This window comes from Cydia strobilella, chromosome 6, assembly GCF_947568885.1.
Source record: "Cydia strobilella chromosome 6, ilCydStro3.1, whole genome shotgun sequence".
Classification (NCBI taxonomy): Eukaryota; Metazoa; Arthropoda; class Insecta; order Lepidoptera; family Tortricidae; genus Cydia; species Cydia strobilella.
In genome coordinates, this window is record NC_086046.1 from 19180517 (window position 1) to 19203511 (window position 22995).

General features: G+C 37.5%; 2 protein-coding genes across 2 annotated transcripts; both read right to left on the reverse strand.

Annotated features, from left to right (window-relative positions):
- Window positions 1-897: 897 nt before the first annotated feature.
- Window positions 898-5822, reverse strand: LOC134742220 (superoxide dismutase [Cu-Zn]-like). The gene is made up of 4 exons (XM_063675237.1): window positions 5741-5822; window positions 3362-3429; window positions 2305-2520; window positions 898-1679 (listed from the first exon to the last, which is right to left on the reverse strand). The coding sequence occupies exons 2-4, from the start codon at window positions 3419-3421 to the stop codon at window positions 1425-1427; spliced, it is 531 nt and encodes a 176-aa protein (XP_063531307.1). The 5' UTR covers window positions 3422-3429; window positions 5741-5822; the 3' UTR covers window positions 898-1424.
- An 11876-nt stretch (window positions 5823-17698) lies between these two features.
- On the reverse strand, window positions 17699-19791 carry LOC134742203 (uncharacterized). The gene is made up of 3 exons (XM_063675205.1): window positions 19556-19791; window positions 18497-18615; window positions 17699-17785 (listed from the first exon to the last, which is right to left on the reverse strand). The coding sequence occupies exons 1-3, from the start codon at window positions 19743-19745 to the stop codon at window positions 17699-17701; spliced, it is 396 nt and encodes a 131-aa protein (XP_063531275.1). The 5' UTR covers window positions 19746-19791.
- Between the last annotated feature and the right edge of the window lie 3204 nt (window positions 19792-22995).

The following is a 22995-nucleotide window of genomic DNA, read 5'->3' on the forward strand; positions in this document are numbered from 1 at the left end:
ATTTCTGTTGCCGCTATAACAACAAATACTAAAAACAGAATAATATAAATATTTAAATGGGGCTCCCATACAACAAACGTGATTTTTTGCTGTTTTTTTCCGTAATGGTACGGAACCCTTCGTGCGCGAGTCCGACTCGCACTTGGCCGGTTTTTTTATTCCAATGTGCAAAAACAGCCAGTGTTCAATCTAGGTATAACAAGCTTTACGTCCGATCAGCCAATTTTAAACTCTATCACAACTATGCAAATTCTAAAATCGAACAATAAAATTATAGGCTACTTACAAGCTTCGAGACGGCCAATCAAATTTATACTGTATCGCTATTGTAACTAAGTGTGATTTAGGTTGTACGAAATGCATGTATGAGAAGTTGTATGTAAAAAGGGTCTAGTAATGCGTGAATCGTGGTTGTGTTCTGTTCACCTTGGAGACTTGAATTATTGCATCAGATATGTGCAATATGTGCATAGGCTTTGTCGTGACTGACTTTACATTGACAATGTCAACTCGAGTAGGTACCTCAGGAAAGCGGGGGTTAAGTAGCTACGTTCAAAGTAGTCATTGATTTTTCTGTTCTTTCTGGCAGAGACATGTAGGTAACATACATATATGTGTCAAATTTTTATAGCAAATATTTTGGGACCAATTATTCTCTAAGTATCAGGTTGAGACTGATTGTATGTAAGGATTGTTCTTTCAAAATCTGTACTTTTGTGAGAGATGCATAATTTCTCTAACCTACTTATTATTATTAACACTATTAAGGAATGCCTTATGCCTACTTGTCACCACGGGACTACTTATGTTAATTTTTTTTCTGTTTTTGACCCTTAATCTTTTATTTTCGGTATATTCGCAATAATATTCTACATCTGATACAAAAGAAACACACTATTACACATTTATCTTTATTCACTTAAATACAAAAATCGTTAACCGAACCTACTGCGAGAACATTGAGAAACAAACCTGTTCAGATCGTTCTTTAATATTGCGTTCGGACAAACCAGTCTTTCCAGATATTTGAACTAGTGCAACGGCTGCCCATTGTAAACAAGCTTAATTCTTTTCATAACGTATTTTGTGACCACCTGGTGATAAACTAATAATTTACATTACATAATTTCTATTTTTAAAACCAATAGGTAACTTAGAGAGCGGAAAAAATATCAGTGGAAAAATATATCCAGATTTGAAAGCAGAATGTCCTTCAATCTTCCTAACCAATAAGGAATGTTTCCTATATAGTATATCCATTTTATTGATCTCCGTTCTGGCATAAAAGAAAGCAATCGAAAACCAAATTAGAATACCAATTCTCACACTGGCCAGTACAAAAAAAAAGTATAAGTAACACTTTTAAACATAGAACGTCATACTGGCCAGTGTGAAAATGCAAAAACAAAAGAGTAAAAAAGCGCCTACAGAATGCCAATGACGCCACAAGCGACTCGACCGCCAGCGTTCCCAGTCTTCCTCGAGTCGGGATGGTCAGAGCGTCCGAAGTCATCAGCTCTCTCGTGCAAGACCACGGCGCGGCCAAGGATGCCGTGCTCGCCAACCAGGGAGATCAGGGAGTCGGTGAAGTCGATGCGGCCGATGCGGGTGTCGTCGAACTCCACGTTGCCGAGGTCGCCGACGTGGCGCTCTTCGTCGTTGGGATGGCCATGCTGTTTCTGGAAGGGTTGGAAGATGGTTTTGTAAACAGATGGCTTAGAACAGGAGTGCCGCAACTGCATCTCGCCCGCGAGATAGACTAATACCCATACATCTCTAGTTAATACAGATAGAAAAAGACGGGTAGTATATCTCACGGGCGAGATACTGTCGCAGCGCTTCTGTGCTTAAGTGCTTACAGAATAGAGCTCGGCATTTGAACTGGGGTGATATTTTTTATTTACTTTAAATAATCAAAAGGTTCTCCCAATTTTGATTCCCATTTATAATTGTCTATCAAGAAGTCTTGAGAGTTGGCCTTAAGAAGATCCTTATATAGATGATGATAGGAAAGTATAAGGGATATTTTTCCGAAAATGAGGAGAATGGGGATGGAACTCGACAATACTGTAACTCAGGATTTAATCACTATTGAAGTATCTTTTCTAATGAATATGGAAAGCTATGTACTCGATGTTGATGTAAGACTTGAAGTGATTGGCGTCTTCAAAGAATCCAGTAAAAGTTTCTTTCTTGTAAAACCTGTCTCAACCCCCTACGTTCTGGATGCTAGTTGTTGCGTTCTCACGAATGATAGCATGGAGTACCTAAGCTACGAATAAGTAAAGGTAGACAAAAACTTACATGCTCCGGGTTGAAATGTCCACCAGTGCTCAAGCACCCTCCAGTCAGATCTCCCTTCTCATGGACATGGAACCCGTACTGTCCATGAGGCAGACCAAGAATAGTGCCCTCGATACGGACTTTGCCGTCATGAAGCTGGGTGAAGGTCACGTTGCCCTGGATGCTAGCTGGGTTGTTGGGGTCACCCACTCGGGCGATGGCACGGAGCTCGGGAACCTGTTGGAATAACTAAAATACTGAGAGAAAATTCAAAAATTGAAAAAAGAATTGATAAGGAATGTTCAGGTGGATTTTACATATTTAAGGATGACTCACGCTAGATCGGGGCCTAGAATAGAATAGAATAGAACTGCTTTATTTGCCAGAATACGTCCAACATGGTGGCAGCATGGCGTGGTGGTGGCATGGTCGTAGGCGTCCGACATGTCATTTTCTATGACGGCTGATTGATAATCGCGTGGTGCTTTCAATAGAGAAACGATGCGCCGGAAGCTCCGGCCCGGCCCCGACCCGGACTAGTGTAAGTCATCCTTCATATTGGTCAAATCAAACCGTCCATAATACGTATGTGTAACAGCAATCAAGCGGTCTTTAAGAGTAATATCAGAAAGGAATGCGTCGACTATTGTTTAAATGTTTTCTGGGAGAAAATGTCAAATTCCTAATACTTAAGTACTTAATCGATGAGGTGATGCGCCTTGCATGATTAATTTCGATTTACTCTTTAACTTAAGAGTAATATCAGAAAGGAATGCGTCGACTATTGTTTAAATGTTTTCTGGGAGAAAATGTCAAATTCCTAATACTTAAGTACTTAATCGATGAGGTGATGCGCCTTGCATGATTAATTTCGATTAATATCAAAATATCTCTATCTGTATATTGTCAAAATTTAATTAAGAATTAAGCTGTCCCGGCATTTTCAGAACAAGAAACTTATTAAACAAAGAACTTCAAACTTCGAGTGCCTAGTTAATTTCCTTTCGCATTTGCATGGTGCATCAAAACGGCCGTGGTAGGTATCGATTGATAAACACCGTATAATTAGCACACTTACGTGTCCGTGGTGTGCCGCCGCCATGGCGACGCAGGCTGCCAACAGTACGATGTGCTTCATGGCTGCTTCTAGAAGACAATAAAACACTTGAATGCTAGAAGAATCACTAAATTCACTCATAGTAGACCGTGGAACTTCAGGCTAGGTAAATTTTGCCTTTCTCTCCCTGTTTACACTGCGGAAAAATCTACAGCATTTATCATCAATAGTGTATGCTCGACATGCCGCCAGGTAGAGTTGTGCCGTTCCCGGTAACATTCCCAATTTTGTATGGGGAAACTTCTCGCTCGGTAACATTCCCCATACAAAATGAGGAATGTTACCAGGAACGGCACAACTCTACCGCCAGGCCCCATTTCACTAAATATTTTTACGACAGTTTAACTAACAATAAATAACCAAGTTGAACGTACCTAAGTAGAACCTCCTCTACGGAATTGGTGAATTTATTGGACAACCAGATCAGTCCAAAAGAAAACAATACTTAGTGAAATGTCTTTACAGCTCAGTTCATGAAGCTAAACATATCCTAATACTTAATCTTCGAAAGCGAGATGAACAATCTACAAAATTCACACAAATTCGGCAGCATTCATCATTCAATAATTCGAATGGTATGTTATTCCTGCTCAGAATTACTAGATATACTTACTAGTTACATTCAATCTCAAGCTGTTTAATAGGCGGACTTAGACATAGGTACTTCAGAGTCTTCAAACAGGTTTGGTTCTGCGTAACGAGGTAGATCTCAATTGATAACTCGTGACCATATTTTGTCTCAGCTCGTTTGCAATGGTAGTAGGTAAGTACTAAACTTCCTCCTTGATGCTAACTCAACGATGTTCGTAACGAGGTTTATTTGTATCATTGGTTATAAGTCTGTCCGGTCTGTCCGATAGATGGGAACAACATTGGATCCTTTCAGGGATCTAATTGAAAAAAATTATCTAATTAAAAATGTAACTACCTAAAATATTTTAAAGTTATTTTGGATCCATCTACAAGATACAAGACGTTTATTGATAAAAGTTAATGTTTTACAGGTCAGTAAATAGGTAGTAGTAGTAGGTACAACAGTTCTAGAGTAAATATTTATTTCACTTAAACTTATTATTATAATCTTATCTTTGTGTTGTTAGTAAATATTTATAAAGAAGAAAGAAAGAAGAAATGTTGACACTTTACCGGGAGTGTCAATGTTGTAATTATGGATGGTATAGAAAGGATGCCGATCTCTTATGGCAGAATTGTTGCAAAAGTGACCGCTTTCAGCTTTAAATAATAGTTCCTAATCTCTGCGGTGGCGCTAGTTAGGCTCTGGGACATGAGTATAACATTAACCATATAAGGCAACAAATAACCCGACCAAATTACGTAGGTTGTTTTTGGTAGTATTTCGGTGTATGGTGGTGCCGCCTAATTACTGTTTTTTGATGGACACTTTTCGTACATAGAGATTTGGCTCCTTTATATAGTCTCCATGGTTGTAATATCTAATTTATTTTAATAAGCTCGAAATCTGGCCACACAATAATGCCTGTACCATTCACTAGATACTGGGGCTAATGATGATGACTTAATGTCACTCAATCAACGTAAAATTATATCGTAAAAAAACTGAAGAAGTGAGAAACGGAAGCCATCACACACCACAATATAAATGGCTAATTTGTGATATAATATAAACAAAAATGGTTTTTTGCTGGCGGTCCATTGTTAGGATATGGGAAGATAGAAGTAAATGGGGCCCACTGACTATCAGTCCATCGGACGATATCGGCCTGTCAGTTAGAAAAAAAAATTGACAGTTCCGAACAACTGACAGGCCGATATCGTCCGGCGGACTGATAGTCAGTGGGCCCCTAAGTTAATGAGATTTGAACTCGTATCCCACGGATTATCCCATGGGAGACTAATTTCAATTGAAAATTATACAAAATAAAGGAAAAACGCAACCAGTTGAAGAACTATGAGCGTTACATTAATCCGTATATAAAAATAGAACGTGGTAAACGTAAATAAGGACAAATGTTGTCAAAAATATGTGCAGTGAATAAAGAAAAACAACAAATTACTTACGTTATACGAGAGCAACGAAATCAATAACAAAGTTTTATAACAAAGCAACCTCTATATTTGGCCCGGTTGATGCACTTATGTGCATCACACCGCTTCACAAGTTGTCAATATGTCAATTACAAGATTTAAAAAGAATCTTTAACATTTTTGAACATTATTCTATAAAAAACATATCGTACTTTTATCCTAAATAGTTAAAGATCAGTCGGTAAGCAATCTAAATAAACTAATTATAGATTACGAATTGTTCGTAAAGAACATCAAAACAATATAAATATTTAAATAATAAATACGACTCACCTCTCTGAGATCTCAACGACACTGAGTGGTAGAATCCACACAAACACTCCTCCCTACGCACTAACTACTACCAATATACAAAGACCCCTCTTGCCTTATCTAATTATACCAATCTGTATTAGCCTGCTAAGGCCCACAGTCCTACCCATTACTTATTACTTCAATATATATATTTTTTTAATCAATTGGAACAAAGTTGCATTTGTTTTGTTTAATTTGATTTCAGAACAAAACAATTTCAACCATATTAGCTACAAAATTGATTTGAAATTCAACTGCCAATTTTAGGACCACGGATAGGACAACCGAGAGACGAGGGGGTCTTATTTGCTGGTCGGTGGACCGGTCTGAGATTAATGGACTATAGTCTTGCGCTCCAGTTTTCCTCGATACAAGGTTGATTTAAAGGTTTTTGCATTTATTTAGTAATAGGTGAAGGTGAGTTATTGAGGAAGACGACGATAGCAAATTGCTGCTTGTTAATAAAGTTTGACACAGTTAAAATAACAATATAAACAGTTTTGTCACTCCACTGGCTGGACGTTTGATTTAGAATATTTAGATAAATTCAGAATATTAAAAAGTCTACAAGCTTTTAAGAAGTTGTATAAAACCATTCTTTATACACTCATGGACAAATTTAGAACGCAAAAAAAAGTTAATTTCCTAATTTTTAAAATCCAACCTGGTGCTGTAATCCAGTAATTAAACCATTTTTTGCGTTTCTCTAAAGTCCATCGAGTATATTTGAAAATTCGTAATCTGTATTCAAGAATGTTCATATTTTTAGTTAAACATACATACAAATGGACAAAATGACCTAAACTTGAGCGTATAATCTGAACACATATTATGTTAAATACTAAGTAACAATCACTTGCGGTTAATCGAGAAATTGAAAACAAATGGGTGATAAAGATAAAGATAATTAACGAAGAATGAGTTATTAAGTAACGATTTAATTGTATTCAGTGCACGCAAAGTTTCACAAGGTGACGAAATTGTACAGTGTGGAAAAAATTATTAGGCCCTGGAGGGAAAGGGCCTTAAAACTTTAAGTTAGCTCTTTTTACTTAAAGGAAACATTGTTTTATTTTAAAAAATAAACAAAACTGCGTTCACAGCTTTTTTTTAATTCGTTTGTATCGCCTGGGAATCGAACCGTCTAAAAATAAAAATGCATGCATGAATCGCATGCACCAATCAGCCTGAGATCTTTGAAGTCGTGTCAAAACTAGTTCAAAACCATAACAAATTGATAAATCTGAATCGTACACGTACTCATTTATTTGTAATCATCTTTAACCTTTTCGACGCCGTGTCAAACACAATAGCTGTCACTCATTCATTCATTCTTTTAAAATTATGGCTTCAGTCCAGTGGGACCATTTCGCCAGTATCAAGGTCTTGAAAGGAGGAGAAGGAGCTTTAAATACTACTAAAATTGTACGGTTAGTACAAGACAGCGTATAGCCAATAGTGCTACAGACCTACAAACACACAAAAAGGATTAATTTAATAAACTAATTTCTCCTTGAGTCGAGTCAAGGTGAAGGCCAGTGCGGATTATTCGGATTCGGACCTTACACAGCGAAATTATATGAAACCAGTATTTTAACATTACCATAACCATAGAGTAACTTATACTAGAGCGGTACTGTCATAGTAAATTTTGTAACCCCAGTAAATTGACTGCCATCTGTCGACACACTTTAAAACTAAAAATAAATATTTATAAAAATACGATAAAATGTATTTAAATATGGATAAATGATTTTTTTTATTTGCATTAATTATTTTTATGATTTTGATCCATGTTCTTTCACTGATATGCGTTAAAATTATAAATAACAAACGAAACCGTCAACGCCCTCTATACGAGTGTAGGCCAAAACTAGTGGCGCCCTCTGATCGAGAATCAAATTTTCGTGATTTTCGAGGCACGTTTTTTCCTTAGACTGTATCCATCTATTACGGAGTTATATCTATCTTTGCCATAACTGTTAAATTAAAAGTTCAGAATGGATCTTTAGTTTGTTTAGTAATAACCCGCCGCGACATTATATCTGAACAAAAAAATCTATAAAGATTATATTTTTTACTTTTTAAGGGTTGTTTTTAATAATAGTCTTTTATGTGTAGTTGTTGTTTTTAATTTTACAGAGTTTTTAAATCCATTTTATGCCAGAAATCCCCTACACATTATTTTGGAAAAGAGCTGATAAGTACTCTTCAAACTGCTGCTTCTATATTCTCTTTGTGACTGTGGCGCCTCCCTAGCGGGTTACGGACACATTAGATATCTGACAGTTCACAGCGTCATATAGTATGAAGCTGTCGTCCCCTGAAAGTTCAAATTTTCTCACGCCGGCCGTTGTTCTCGCTTGTATTTTCCCTCACACTTCGCAGCGCACATAAGTAACTACCTAATATCAATGAGGATATAATAAGATAGAGCGGTACTGTCATAGTAAATTTTGTAACCACTGTAAATTCACTGCCATCTATCGACATACTTTAAAACTAAAAATGAAGATTTATAAAAATACGTTAAAATGTATTTAAATATGGATAAATGATTTTTTATTTGCATTAATTATTTTTACATGATTTTGACCCATGTTCTTTCACTGGTATGCGTTAAAATTATAAATAACAAATGAAACAGTCAACGCCCTCTATACGAGAGTAGGCTAAAACTAGTGGCGCCCTCTATACGAGAGTAGGCTAAAACTAGTGGCGCCATCTGATCGAGATTATCGAGATCGGTATTTGCTTTCATGTTGTACATAAGTTCTTATGAAATAAAAGTATTAAACGAGCCCCGCCCTAAGGCATGACAATTCTTAAATGCTCATGATTCTTAAGCTAACTTAAACTAAGGTTTTTTACACTAGGTAACAACTGTAACTAACTTATTAAACAAAAAAAATCATTTTATAGTAAGTCGTTTAAATATTCACAGAATGATAGGTTTTTGTTATAAGCATTTGTTTTAATTTATTTGCAAAAATAGTTTCTTAATCTTCTTATTTAATAAGTACAGCCTGTATGATTTGACTAACGTAATTTATAAACAATTTATTAAAATTTCATAAATACCTCATCAGTATAAGTTTAAACGTATCTAATGCAATATATATCTACTTATTTAAAACACAAATTTTCACGTCAACAGTCTTTATCTAAAATCCAGCTAATTTAAATATCAACCAGCATAATGACTGATATTAATGCACGCTTGTGCATTGTATTATTTGCTACGCCAGTGTATACACATAATGCCAGAATTTGCATAATAAAAGACACCCTATTGTACTGATTACATTGTGATCTGTGTAGGGAGTGACTGACTAAACCTAGTCTAGATTTTTAATATTGTACTCGTATTGTGTGAAAGTCAACACGTATAAAAAACGTGCCTCGAAAATCAAGAAAATTTGATTCTCGTTCAGAGGATGCTACTAGCTTTGGCCAACTGTCGTAAAGATGGCGTTGACGGTTTCGTTTGTTATTTAACAATTTTAACGCATATCAGTGAAAGAACATGGGTCAAAATCATAAAAATAATTAATGCAAATAAAATAAAATAAATATCCATATCTAAATACATTTTATCGTATTTTTAAAATTGTTTATTTTTAGTTTTAAAGTGTGTCGACAGATGGCAGTGAATTTACTGGGGTTACAAAATTTACTATGACAGTACCGCTCTAGTATAAGTTACTCTATGATAACCAGCAATGTCGACCAACTATAGGTCTATTCTCAAAGGTCCATTGTCAACTCTATAATAGAGGATAACTGTCAAGCGACCTAACGCTAATGTACGGTCTAAGTGTTGGTCTAAATACTAACGTAGAGCTAATTAACGTTTGCTAGCTAATAACACGTTGGAAAATGACAGGCGGACTTTCTCATAGGAACCATATGGTTAGTTAGGTCTAAATTTACTATCCTCCTTATACTGTGGTGTGGTATGTATGTACTAGTATTCAGTAAGTTACGTTATTTCGCAACTGATGAATAATTTAAATTATAAAATAGTTTTATTGCCACTACCCAAAACAAATTTGCACAAGAGAAAAAACAAAATACACAATACACTTAATTGTATAAGGGGCCGGGCCGGAGCTTCCGGCGTTGGTTTTCTATGGAAAGCACCACGAGATCACAGATCAGCCGTCGTAGAAAATGACATGTCGGACGCCTCGGCCCGGGCCCGGCCCGGTCTAGCGTACTACGTACGTTGTACTGGCTTTTGCCCGCGACTTCGTCTGTGTGGAGTTAGTAATTTGGGGAGCTTATTATCCAGTCTGCTTTTTATCGATTTCCGATACAAACTTCCACCCCCCTTTTCACCCCCTTAAAGGATGATTTCTGGTATAAAAACTATCCTATGTCCTTCCCCGGGATTCAAGCTATCTCTATACCAAATTTCAACTAAAACGGTTTAGCGGTTTAAGCGTGAAGAGGTAACAGACAGACAGACACACTCGCATTTATAATATTAAGTACCTATGAATGGATATGATATGAGCAACATCTCATTTTATTTTACGGTCAAACTTTTCATTATTTTGGTCATTACCTTTTTATAAGAAATCTAGTAGGGACAAGAAGGGAACAGTGGCTCGGAAAAAAATAGCCGGGTACAGTGGCTCACTCAACCTAATTCCAACATGAGAGAGGATATTTACTTAATTCCCTGCTAATACAGCAGAAACATTCAGTAATCGGACAAATTCAAATGGACGAACAAAAATGTGCCATTTTCAATCAAAAGGGTACTTATTGTCGGTTGTCAATAAGGCGATATTTCCAACCAGTTTCAATTTGAAATCAACTTTATTGACAAGCGACAATGTGGTTACCTTTTGGTTGAAAATGTCACAAATATAGTTATACTTACACGTAAGGGTGCTACAGTGTATAGCGATTTAGCGATATTTGGGCGACTGAGCCACTGTTTGCGTTGAGCCACTGTTCCCGCCTTCACCCTAGCAATTATGTTATTTCCGCTATAAAATTTAAAAACATACCTAACATCATCAAACTGGATTACCTCAATCAATCCAAAACTACGTCCGGTGCAATGATCATAGATAATCGATCATGTCATGATATGTCAGTCATCGGCCTCGCACGGGTTGTTGAACTTGACACAGTTGCTGTACAGTCAGCAACTTTTGTATTAGACTAATAGTAGGCAGTGGCGTAACTAGGGGGGGGGGGGGGGCAGAGGCAAAATGGGCAAAAGGCAGCAGCAGGGAAACTTTTGTCAGTCGTCAGGGGGCGCAAACTTGGTGACTGCCCCGGGCGCCATATCCTCTAGCTACGCCCCTGCAGTAGTAGGATCATATTACAGTACTATGAGAAAACATCGGCTCGCGCGTCACATTGCGGCTCTTGCTGTTTTTTAATTTTCCCAATAATGATAATTTAGACACAATTGATAGTTGAAGTCTGGGCATTTTCCGCAACTCGACAACTATTGTGCCTATTTTGTGTGAAACGAGGTAGCGCTACTCTAACCACCCCAGCTCCTCCATGAAGCAATGTGTTCAGGTTGCTAACTGCCTCTTTCAGTGTCTACCTGACACACCATATCCCACAGATTTAATATATACGCTAGATGACGCAAATACCACGATTTGTATTGAAACCAAGCGTGCCGACTTATTCATACAAAATTTACGCATAATATAATTTTAAACTTACTTATCTGTGATAGGAAATATGTTGGGTGCGCGCAATTTTTGGGCTGTTGCAATTAATTATCATACAACGAAGCATTTTTTAAGTTTTCACGGACGTCCGACTGCAACAACCGGCGGCGTAGACTGTAAAGAGCGACAGTCAACCTCGACGCTTGGTCGGGGTTCGGACACGCGAAGTAGATGCATTTGCGTCTTCTATGGTATATTTATTTCTGTGCCATATCCATATTCGTAAGTGGAACTGCAAGAACTGGTCATAATTACTGTTTTTTAAAGCTGACAGGGAATTGTTGGGTGTGATATACTTAAGCGAGGAAATGAAGCAATACCAGAAAAGTATCAAGTGTCAATAGGTAACAAATTCGATAAATCCCAGGCTTACCCTAGGTACTTTTTTATACTTTACTCTGACAAAGTAAGAAAAGAGCAGATAAAAATTAAATAACCAAAAGTTCCACTTTTTACGAGATTACGCTTCTGTGTCCTCAACTCCTCTATGTGCTAAGCAAGATCCCGCTAATCCCGCTAGAAAGATCCCGCTAATTTATTTCTTAGTCGGCCTTTGCCCTAATTGCTGTGGGGCTTAAAAGTTCTATGTTGGGGCTATTTTGTTTAGCTATGACATTACAATCCCTACGAATATTCTAAATGCGTAAGTAACTTTATCTGTCTGTGCGTTACCTCTTCACACTTAAACCGCTGAACCGATTTTGACGAAATTTGGTATGGAGATAGTTTGAGGCCCGAGGAACGACATAATATAGTTTTTTTTATCAATAATCACCATCATCACACGCAGACGAAGTCGCGGACAAAAGCTAGTAATTAAATATTTAATTATCTTGAATTAATGATTGCTGACTGTATCATTAAAAAAGAAGTGATTATCTCGTAGGCCGTCAGTTCCATTAGCATACTCGTTCAAAAAAGCAATTACGTGTGATTGCGATAAAAAGCTATGAGTTTCAACTTCTGCTAATACCAAGGACTTAGGTAACTGCAATTTTTTTTTTGGTGAATGAAACCGTTTCTGTTAAAAAACAATCTTGTATAGGTACACTAGCTTACAGAATTTATTATTTACATTTTTATCGAGACGATCACCAAATTTCCATGTAGTATTCCGTTTCAACAGAGGTTAATCTTTTTTTAACGCTTTCTGCTGAGACGTACCTACAGACATAGAGTAACTTATACTAGAGCGGTACTGTCATAGTAAATTTTGTAACCCCAGTAAATTCACTGCCATCTGTCGACACACTTTAGAACTAAAAATGAAGATTATAAAAATACGATAAAATGTATTTAAATATGGATAATAGTTATTTGTTATACAAGGGTGCAAAGTTGTATTTTACCCGCGAGTGTGGAATTGAAACCCGAGCAAGCGAAAGGATTCTATAGTTGAACCACCAGCGAAGCGAGTGATTCTAAAATTGAATCCTGAGCGTAGCGAGTGGTTTCAACACACGAGAAGTAAAATACATTTGCACCCGTGTGTAACACAAAACTTTTCCCCTCACTATAGCTAGGAAAGTGCAACATCCACAGGCGTTAGATCATCTTCATCACTGAAATCACTCATTTTTTTACGATAATACGATATTATAACAGAAAACTCTGGAAGTTGTGTATTTTTACGTGTCGGAGTGGGTGAGAAATTTTTTGTTGACAATGTTGACATTTCTGACGATGCGTTTTGAAATTGCATCGACTCAACTTGTGCGTTCAGATTTACATTCAAGATCATTTAAAAAAACAAATGTTTCTAATGGAATTTAAAGTTTATGACTTAAAATTATTAAATAAAGCTAAATTTGGTATTTTTTATTAAATTCTCAGACCATTTATTTAATGATAATTAATATTGAACGAACCATTATTATGAGCATTTACGTTTTGTTATCTGTCAAAAGCTACTTAAACACGCTCCATCCAAGGTCAAATTACTTTCCCCACTAGTGGATAAAATGCGTTTTTCCCCGCTTGTTTTAAAAGATAAAAGACGGCTTTCTGAGCTAGTGAGGGGAAAATGATTTTTTTTATTTGCATTAATTATTTTTATGATTTTGACCCATGTCCATTCACTGATATGCGTTAAAATTGTTAAATAACAAACGAAACCGTCAACGCCATCTATACGACAGTAGGTCAAAGCTAGTAGCGCCCTCTGAACGAGAATCAAATTTTCTTGATTTTCGAGGCACGTTTTTTCCTTAGACTGTATCCATCTATTACGGAGTTATATCTACAGATAAAGAAACACATATTGGCCATATTGCTTCCCCGTCCCTATCAGCAACAAGATAGCAGAAGAGTCCAGCGAAACTAGCGAAAGGGTAGTTGCAAGTAGTTGTAATAACTCCTCAACGGAAAAGCGTAATTTCTGCACCGTTCTCAACAGATGGCACCACAGTTCACTGACACACCGAAACGGAACCAACGAGCCGAAGATCCTGCGCGGACGCTCCTTTGTTGCATTCTAATTTTAAAATGTCCTATAAGCCTTTGAAAATTCTTTAAAATTAAATATTTTGGTTCTGGGGTTAAAGGGTCGTCGTAAATGGTAGCAATTATTTTAAGAGGCGAAAATGGATTTTAAAAGTATTAAGTAGATGGTTTAATAACGGTTGGCAATGTAAGTACGCATGGTAAAGTCACTTAGTTGTTAATGTTGTTATCAATTGCAATTTGGAAGAACATGAATAAAGTTAGGCAAAAGGCCGTTATTTAGATGACCCGCAACATCGTTGTCGAGTGACAAGTCTAAGCTAAACTATTATGTGTCGTTTTCAATTAAAAGGTACCACATTGTAGCTTGCCATAAGGACGCTCTGATAGGTTATTCGTATGAAGATACAATCCAATTTCGTCCTTATGGTAAGCAACAATGTGGTACTACTACCTTTTGATTGAAAATTGAAAATCTTTAAAATTTTGAAGACAATATATCGAAACAAGGAATATTCACCTAGTTGCTTAGATCTAGAATTCTAGATAATTCTGGTCAAATTGGGTATAAGTAAGTAAATATTTTGGGTATCTAAATAAAATACCTACCTATTAACCTACCTATTTAGCAAAAAGTACAATAAGTGTTTGGCAAACATCAGACGACGGTATTCACGGCGAACATAATAAGAAGCTGGGTGATGAGTAATCCTTATGGTATTTAAAAACAGTAGGTACTTATGATTCAAGTGTTACCGAGAGACTTACTTAGATTCATAGAATGATTCAAGTCATTACTGGGTCATTGGTATACGCAATTGCTTCAATCACGGTCGGTAAAATCGTTCAGTTTGATAACTTGATGTATAGTGAGTTGATAATTTTGAGTTCATCTGTAGATTTTGCCACTACTACCTGGCTATCAATAATTGGTAACATGTACCTATCAAAATTAACTAGAAAACTTATGACATCAGCATCAGCATCACTCATGATCAGTGCTATGAAAGAGCCCTTGAGCCCTTCTTGCACCATTTTTTTATGTTATATAAAATATTAGTTTTAAGCCTATTGCTTTTATATAAATTTTGTTACCACCTACGGGAGAGCGGTGTCTCTTGACACAAGTGTCATTCCTCCCCAGTTATAATTACGTTTGTTTGTGAGAACTCAATAAACATTTTTATTATTTATTTATTTAGATAACTTTTATTTTAAATATACTCCGAAAACATTTTTAATTCAGATAGAGCTAATTATCAATGAAACATTTTTTAAATCACATTTAAAACCGGGTTTATCGCGAATTTATTTTGTTACCTACCTTTATTTACCGACGACCAGTGAAACCTGTGTCGATTCGTCGGTAAATAAAGGTAACAAAATAAATTCGCGATAAACCCGATTTTAAATGTGATTTAATATGTGTTCAAAACGCGAAAGTTTTAAATGAAACATTTTTTTATAATAAACAAATTGCTATCAAACAATCTTTGCATTATAATTTTCACAGTATTACAGTATGTTTTACGAGATTTTTATCTCCAACCTACTAAGATAACACAATGGAGAAAACTGCAACGACTCTTTCACCTGCATACCAACACCAATTATACCAGCACACCACAAATTCCTCTTCCAATTTCAAAATAAACAAAACGCTTACCAAAGCTTTTAAAACTTCACAAATCACTGGCCACAACACTAACTTTTTAAACCTTTTTTTTTAATTGCGCGTAATGCTGGCTGGACGGACAGCGTCGGCAGTGCGCGTAGTACTGAACGCGGCGCGTACGCATCCGTTAAACCTGTCTGACATAACATAAACATAAGTACCTATAGGATCTTTGAGGGGTTCCCATGGTGCCCATGGTTGAGTCATTGTGTTGTATGTGAGATGAATGAATGTGTTTGCAAAGCTGTTGCTGTGGTATACAAAACCGGTAAACAAGTCTTCACTAATTCCATTTATAAATTATACTCAGCACACACAACTTTTCAGTAGAAAATTTTTCTATGGGAGATCAATCCTTCGCGCTTACATTTTTTTTTTTATTTGCCGCCTTCTTCTACTGACAAAGTGGCTGTGTCAGAGTAAAGGTACACTTTATTAAAAAGAGTCATATAAAAAAGAAAAACTCGAACGCCTGTGAAAAGCATCACGCAACTTTCACTCCCCTCGTCTAATCCGTCGATGGAGTTTTCGCTCCGCAAATTTATATCTTCATTAAACACCTCGGTGAAGCCATCGCTGACCGGTGGGACCGATCCCTTAGTAAGGCTATCTACCGATCCCTTGGCTAAGATCCAAAATTATGATTTCAATAATCCGCGAGTCACCGGCATGTGTATCCGTGGGACACGGCACAGATTCAAATCCATCCAACATTTCTTCGGTTTCAATGACTGATGTGCATCCCTACCCAACCCGTCTACCTCTACCCTGTACTAGCGTCGTGTTCTTGTTGTTGGTCATTTCTGTTTCTTATAATTTTATTTACCAATATGACTATATCAAACCTAAAACCAAATACCTATGCTTATATTTGTGCGCCATCTCTGAAGAACTTTACGAACTATTAGATTAGGTAGGTGTTATAGAACAGTCATCAAGACGCACGAACCACGACATCCATGACTCAGTAGGTACTTGATAATCTTCGTAGAGACATAGAGCCTACTTAGCTTCATATAAACTAGATGTCGCTTTTAGACATTATAGGCGTAGATTAGTATATGTTATTTGATTATAGGAGCTTTCGGGTAAAATTGTTTTGAATGATGCTTAATTAATTAAAAATAATTTCAATAAAATACAACAATATTTAGTAACTACTTTATTTGAATTAACTACTATTCTACTACAATAAAAAAAATGCAATTAAAAAGTATAACATTAAACATACAAATAACACTGTATAATTCTTATCCCAAAATAATATTTTAGCACTGCACGAACGCGAAGCGGCGCGGCGCAGAGCGGGGTGAATCAATCCTTTTATACCTATAGAAGTGTTCTTGGCCTACGTGGGCGATCTCCTTGCGAACGCGAACGCCTTGGGCCCGCCGCGTCGCGCCGCGCCGCTACGCTTCGCTTTCGCGAGTGCTCGCCAGTCGCCTACGTAAGACGCAGCGTTAGTGCTAACTGGCGCGGACGCGTGCGACGGATTTTACCTACATCCTACGATCCTACGAGTACATACAATGACACCCGCGTGCGTGCGACCGCTCCGTAGTCCGTACACCAACGAACTACGCTAGCCGACGCCCCAAAGGCCTTAAAAAAGTCGTGGCGTTGAAATGCTTAATATTTCTACTTTTAGGACTACGGTAAACTCTCCTATAATGGACGTTGCACCAATAATGAAACATAAACCGTAAAAGTAGACGGCGATACGGTAACGCACGTCTACGTTTTTGCTCCGACTTGCCAGCGACTATGTATGGGAGTGCCCGTACTTCGCGGTTGATAGTTACTTGACGTATATTTTTGACGCGAAAACTTAGCTTACACGCCCTCTAGGTTATCAATCGCCTAACGATTCCAAATTATTGCTTTTATTGCGCGTATCCAAGGAGAAGGGAAAGGCAGATGCGAAAAAAAAGTCACATGATTCTTTCCACACATTCTTTACTTTTTGATAGGCGTGGCAACGCGTCTTGCAACCTCAAAACGTAGTGCGTCGTGTAATTTGCTTCATATGTCAAAGCGGCTGCATTATATTATAAAGCGCTACTTTATTCAATTTTTAAGCTTTTTTGTATGTTAATAAACAAAGTTAATGCCTCACTGCTGTAGAACGGCATCGGCCTTGGCCTCCCGCTTGCTGCTCTCTGAAGAATCTTTGGCGGGCAGAGGCGGAGCGGGCTCACCCTAAAAATAAAATAATTAATTAATATTAGCACTACAACTCAGGACGAAAGGGGACCACCGCTCCGAAACCGCCTTTCCATACAAACGTAGTCCCCATTTTCCTCTCTGGATATTAACATTATTGAAAATATTTTTAACACAATTTGATGTATTTTAATCATAGCTATGCCCGACCGCTTGATTTTTTTGGATTTTTTTCAATGTTATAAGAGCATGAGAAGCATTTAAAAATGTGTATGAAACCTGCTTTTTTCCTAACTTTTAATAATAATTTAAAAAAAAAAGAAAAAATCAAACGGTCGGGCATAGAAATAAATAAATAAAATACATAAAATTCTGTAAAAATATTTTCCTTAATGTCAATATCCAGGGAGGAAAATGAGGACTACGTTTGTATGGAGAATAGATTGTCCTCTTTTGCTCTTACGCTGCGTCTTACGTAGGCGAACACTCGCGAGCGCGAAGCGAAGCGGCGCGGCGCTGCGCGGCGCGGCGGGCCCAAGGCGTTCGCGTTCGCAACGAGATCACCCACGTAGGATACTTCTATAGGTATCAAAGGACTGATTTACCCCGCTCCACGCCGCGCCGCTCCGCTTCGCGTTCGCGTGTTGTTCGCCTACGTAGTACGCTGCGTAAGCACGGGCAACGAGTTCAATCGCATGCGATTATCAGTGAAGTTTGTAGAGGCCATGAGAAAAGTTTGTTTCACACCTGTAGTTGTGAGAGCGCACAGCGCACGGCGCTGAGCATCTCCGGAGTGGACTTGCGACCGCCGGGGGCGTGAGGTCGGTGCGGCCGCGCTATCCGCTCCGCCGCTGTTCCCGTTGACTCTGGAAGATACAGGTCATTACCTATCCAAAATCATTCAAACCTCCTCAAACTACCTCATTACGTATCAGACCTAATAGGTATCTAAAGCTGCGACGAGATTAAGCAGGCCCGGTAGATGATTTTGGCACGAAAAAGATGGTGGAAGAGGGCGGGCAGGGAAATAGGTCGTTGGGCCCAGATTTTTTCAAACAAGTTTGTAGACTTGTTTTGGGTCGACTTATTAATGAAATAGAGGCTTGGTGGATGACTTATTAATGAGGTAGGAGGTGTTTAGTTATGTCAAGTTAATATGCCAATGCTGGGGATAGTGGGGATAACTGAATATAATAATATAATTAGATTTATGACATTTAAAATATTTATTGCTCTACGTAGATTCTAGAACGAAACGCATTCGTCTAGATTTGATCAAGTTTATCATCTGGCTAGAAAATCTTTTACGATGACATATTCCTTAAAAGAAAGTCAACTCTATCCATCGCTTGCCTAAATTCTACCATATTCGAGCCTTCAGATTACTTTACCACCTTCAAATAAATTATTTGGAATCTATTATACACAGATTCGCCGATTCCACAACGACGCAACTACATCAGTAAGTAATCACGGGCTCCCAACTCCCAAACAGTGCGCCGCGGCGCCCTGGAGCGCCGTAGACAGTAAAGAGGGGCGCCGTGAGGCAATCCGCTTCACCACGTGGAGTCATGGAACCGGTGGACCTTATCTATTTCAAATAGCCTAACTACGTCAGGGCGCCGAATTAAATTTTAAACTTGCCAGTGCGCCGCGGACTGAATAAGTTAGTTGATAAAATGCACCCAGTGGCTTTGGTGATGCATTTCTAATATCCGGATGCATCCTTGCCTGGACGGACGGTTTACCTCGCTCTGTTAGCCGCAGCATTGCGGTATAAATGTGTAAATCTTATACCAAACTTACGATTCACTCTAGTCCTTTCCCGATCCCTGTTATGATTAATCCTTGCGCGGCAATTACAAAAATAGCATGGTATCCCAGGCACGCCACAGCACAGCGCGCCCCACAGCCACTTGTTCAACGTAGTGCCCGTCCGCGACCACAAGCTCGGCCGGCTGTCTTCATGGATGTCGTACACAAAAGGCCGATTCATGCCTGCATGCCATTTTTGTTGGATGACGATGACGTTTGCCGACGTGACGTTTGATGAGCTGACGTTTGTTTTCTTTTGGATGCCGGCTGGTGAGAGGAGGTTCAGTTGGGAACTAGTTGGCTATGAAACGAGTTATCCTACCTCTATGAAGATGAGAAATTATCAAATTATAGTTGACAAATTAATTTGTCAATAGAAAAAGGCGCGAAACTCGAATAAAATTATGCGAGATTGAGCCCTTTTAGCCTATATCTTTCAAATTTGCCGCTGTCTACATTTTCTCTAGTGCCTAGTGGTATTTATGTTTTGAGAAGAAAATTGGTCATAGTTATACATTGGGCCAACCACTTGTTCACGTAGTGCTCGTCCGCGACCACAAGCTCGGCCGGCTGTCGTCATGGATGTCGTCAAAGAGTAAAGTAAGTATATAGGGATGTCGTACACCAAAGACCATAAATAATCACTACTTATTTCGTACACAAAAGGCCGATCCATGCCTGCATGCTTATGCCTCTAAATAGTGCCATATATATATGAAGGGTACACGGAAAGAACATGTCTAGTCACTTTAGTAACTTTTTGAGTAATCGCGGTTTTAAATTTGGATCTATGTCAAAATGTATGTTAATTCCGTGACCAGGTCTTTTTTAACTAAAAAAAGTACATATATTATGCAGTGGTAGCAAAAGATATAACTAATAGTTCATTAAGAGCTCTACATTTTTAAATGAAAATCTTATTTTCCGAAAAAAGTGACTAGACATGTTCTTTCCGTGTACCCTTCATATATTATTAATACTCTTTGATAGTGTTTCTATGTTATAAGAAGAAAAATTTACACTTAAACTTAAACGTCAGATCATGGAGACTATATAAAGGAGCCAAATCTCTATGTATGAAAAGTGTCCATCAAAAAACAGTAATTAGGCGGCGCCACCATACACCGAAATACTACCAAAAACAACCTACGTAATTTGGTCGGGTTATTTGTTGGTTCATGTTATACTCATGTTCCAGAGCCTAACTAGCGCCACCGGAGAGATTAGGAACTATTATTTAAAGCTGAAAGCGGTCACTTTTGCAACAATTCTGCCATAAGAGATTGGCATCCTTTCTATACCATCCATACGTCAGATGTTACTTCGATCATGCTTCGATCATACTTCGATCTTTGACTTCAATCACAAAATGACAGCCGCAAATTCGATTTTGTGTCAGAAAATGGTCGGAAATATGTGTGAATTTTCAAGCTTTCCACATGGACCAACTACGTATGCACAACTAGTTGTGCCATCAAAAATATGTATTCCTAATGGCACAACTACACCCAATTGGCACAACTAAGCACAACTAATGTGCTCTCTAACCATTCCTTATAACACAACTACAGTCAGAAGAGGAAATAGATAGCTTTCATATTAATTTTAACAACATGCATTCCGCAACTTTACTAGACGAAGCCCCGCTATGCGGGGCTCCGATTTCTGGGCGGTTTGCCCTTCGGGCATCTGAAGCTACCTAACGAACCTAACCTACCTACCTATTGACAGTGTGACGTCCGAGAAAACATTACACTTGGGGAAAAAAGCGTAGGTAGGTATCAAAGAATATAATACTCACTAGGAGAAGAACGATAACTCCATACAAAAAAATTTCCCTTTCAAAAGTTCGTTTATACTAGTGGCGCTCTGGTTCTATAGCATACACTAAAATTGACAACCCGTTTAGCCTAGCGGGTATTAGCAGTAATTAAATTCAGGTAGCTAATGGTCCTGGGTTCAATCCCAGCGAGGGAATTTCTTTTTGTATTTTTTCTTTTTTGTTTTTGTTGGGGTTAATTTATTTCTCAATTAAATAAATAAATATGTGAAGAGATAATGATTTTTATTATATTTAGAAATTCTTACAATACAAAAATACAAACAGTTATTAATTATGATATAAATAAATATTTTCATTCCTATTACGTAGGATCAAAAGAGCTTGATTAGAAAAAAATATAATAGGCAGAAAAAAAGGCGTATTCTGTACAAAATTATGCATCGGACGGAACTAACTGTGGATCTTGTTTATATCTATCAGTGCAAAAGAAAATAAATACATTGATTATGGCAAATGGCAATTAAAGTTGTTATTACGTCTATCCGGTTATGGGACATTTTCTACTCCACAGCTCAGCGCAGCCGTCTTGGTCACCGGGAAACTAGTCTGTATATGCGGCAGATCCTTGCCCTTTGAGCTTTTTCAAAGATATTATATATGACGGTCCAGGGTTATACTATCATCTCACGCTCAAGCCATCTGTTGATTTACTCTCTAAAACAAAACAGTCGCAAATTAAACAATATTACCTAACTTCCTTCTAACTAACCTCGCTTAAAATTGCTACCAGGGGTCTAAATTTGCCAGCTTTGAGCTTAAACAATATGTGAGGTTTTGCATCTATCATCTATGCTGAACTATGATTGTAATTTCGGACGCCATATAGCGTCTGCGGGACTTAAAGTGATAGTAAGATTAAATTATTATATTTGAATTTGGCAATAACTAGTACGCTTATTTTTTTTAAAGATTTATATATTTCTTACCTTGAAATAATTATTGTTTCTGGTTTATTACTTCAACGGTTTAAATTTAACCGAGTCTGTGCGAGGACGCATTTAGCATACGTTGCTCGCGCATATGATTAGTTTTAATTTTTAAAACTACTAAATAAAAATATTTTAAGCAAATAAATCCTTAGTTTTATATGAAAACTTTGATTTTTTGCGTTCAATGACTTTAATGACAGCTTGATGACAGCATCGACATTAAAGATTTTCTCTATGTTCTTAGTTCTTACCAGCCAGACCCAAGTGCAAGAGGCACGTCAACCCTCTGTAGATTTTATAAACATAGACAAATACAAACTGAAATAGGTAATAATTTATGTCAAAAATAAATAATAATTTACATATAGGTAGTAGTGTAACTACTTTATAAATACAAATTAATAAAATCTCTCTCTCTTTGATAAAATAATTTGATTTGTTCGTTCCCGGACTTGTGTAGACGAAGCCCAAAGTTGCTGTTGTAAAATATTTTTATGTTAATTACTGGCAACTTTTACTGAACTCTTTGAGAACGGACAACACATAGAAGCTTTTGGCGGGTCATATATTTCTAAGGAAGTCAATAAATAGGCCTTGGTAGGTATTGTGTATTTGGGAACTAAAATTAAATGACAGTAAACAAGTTGTGTCTATGGGAA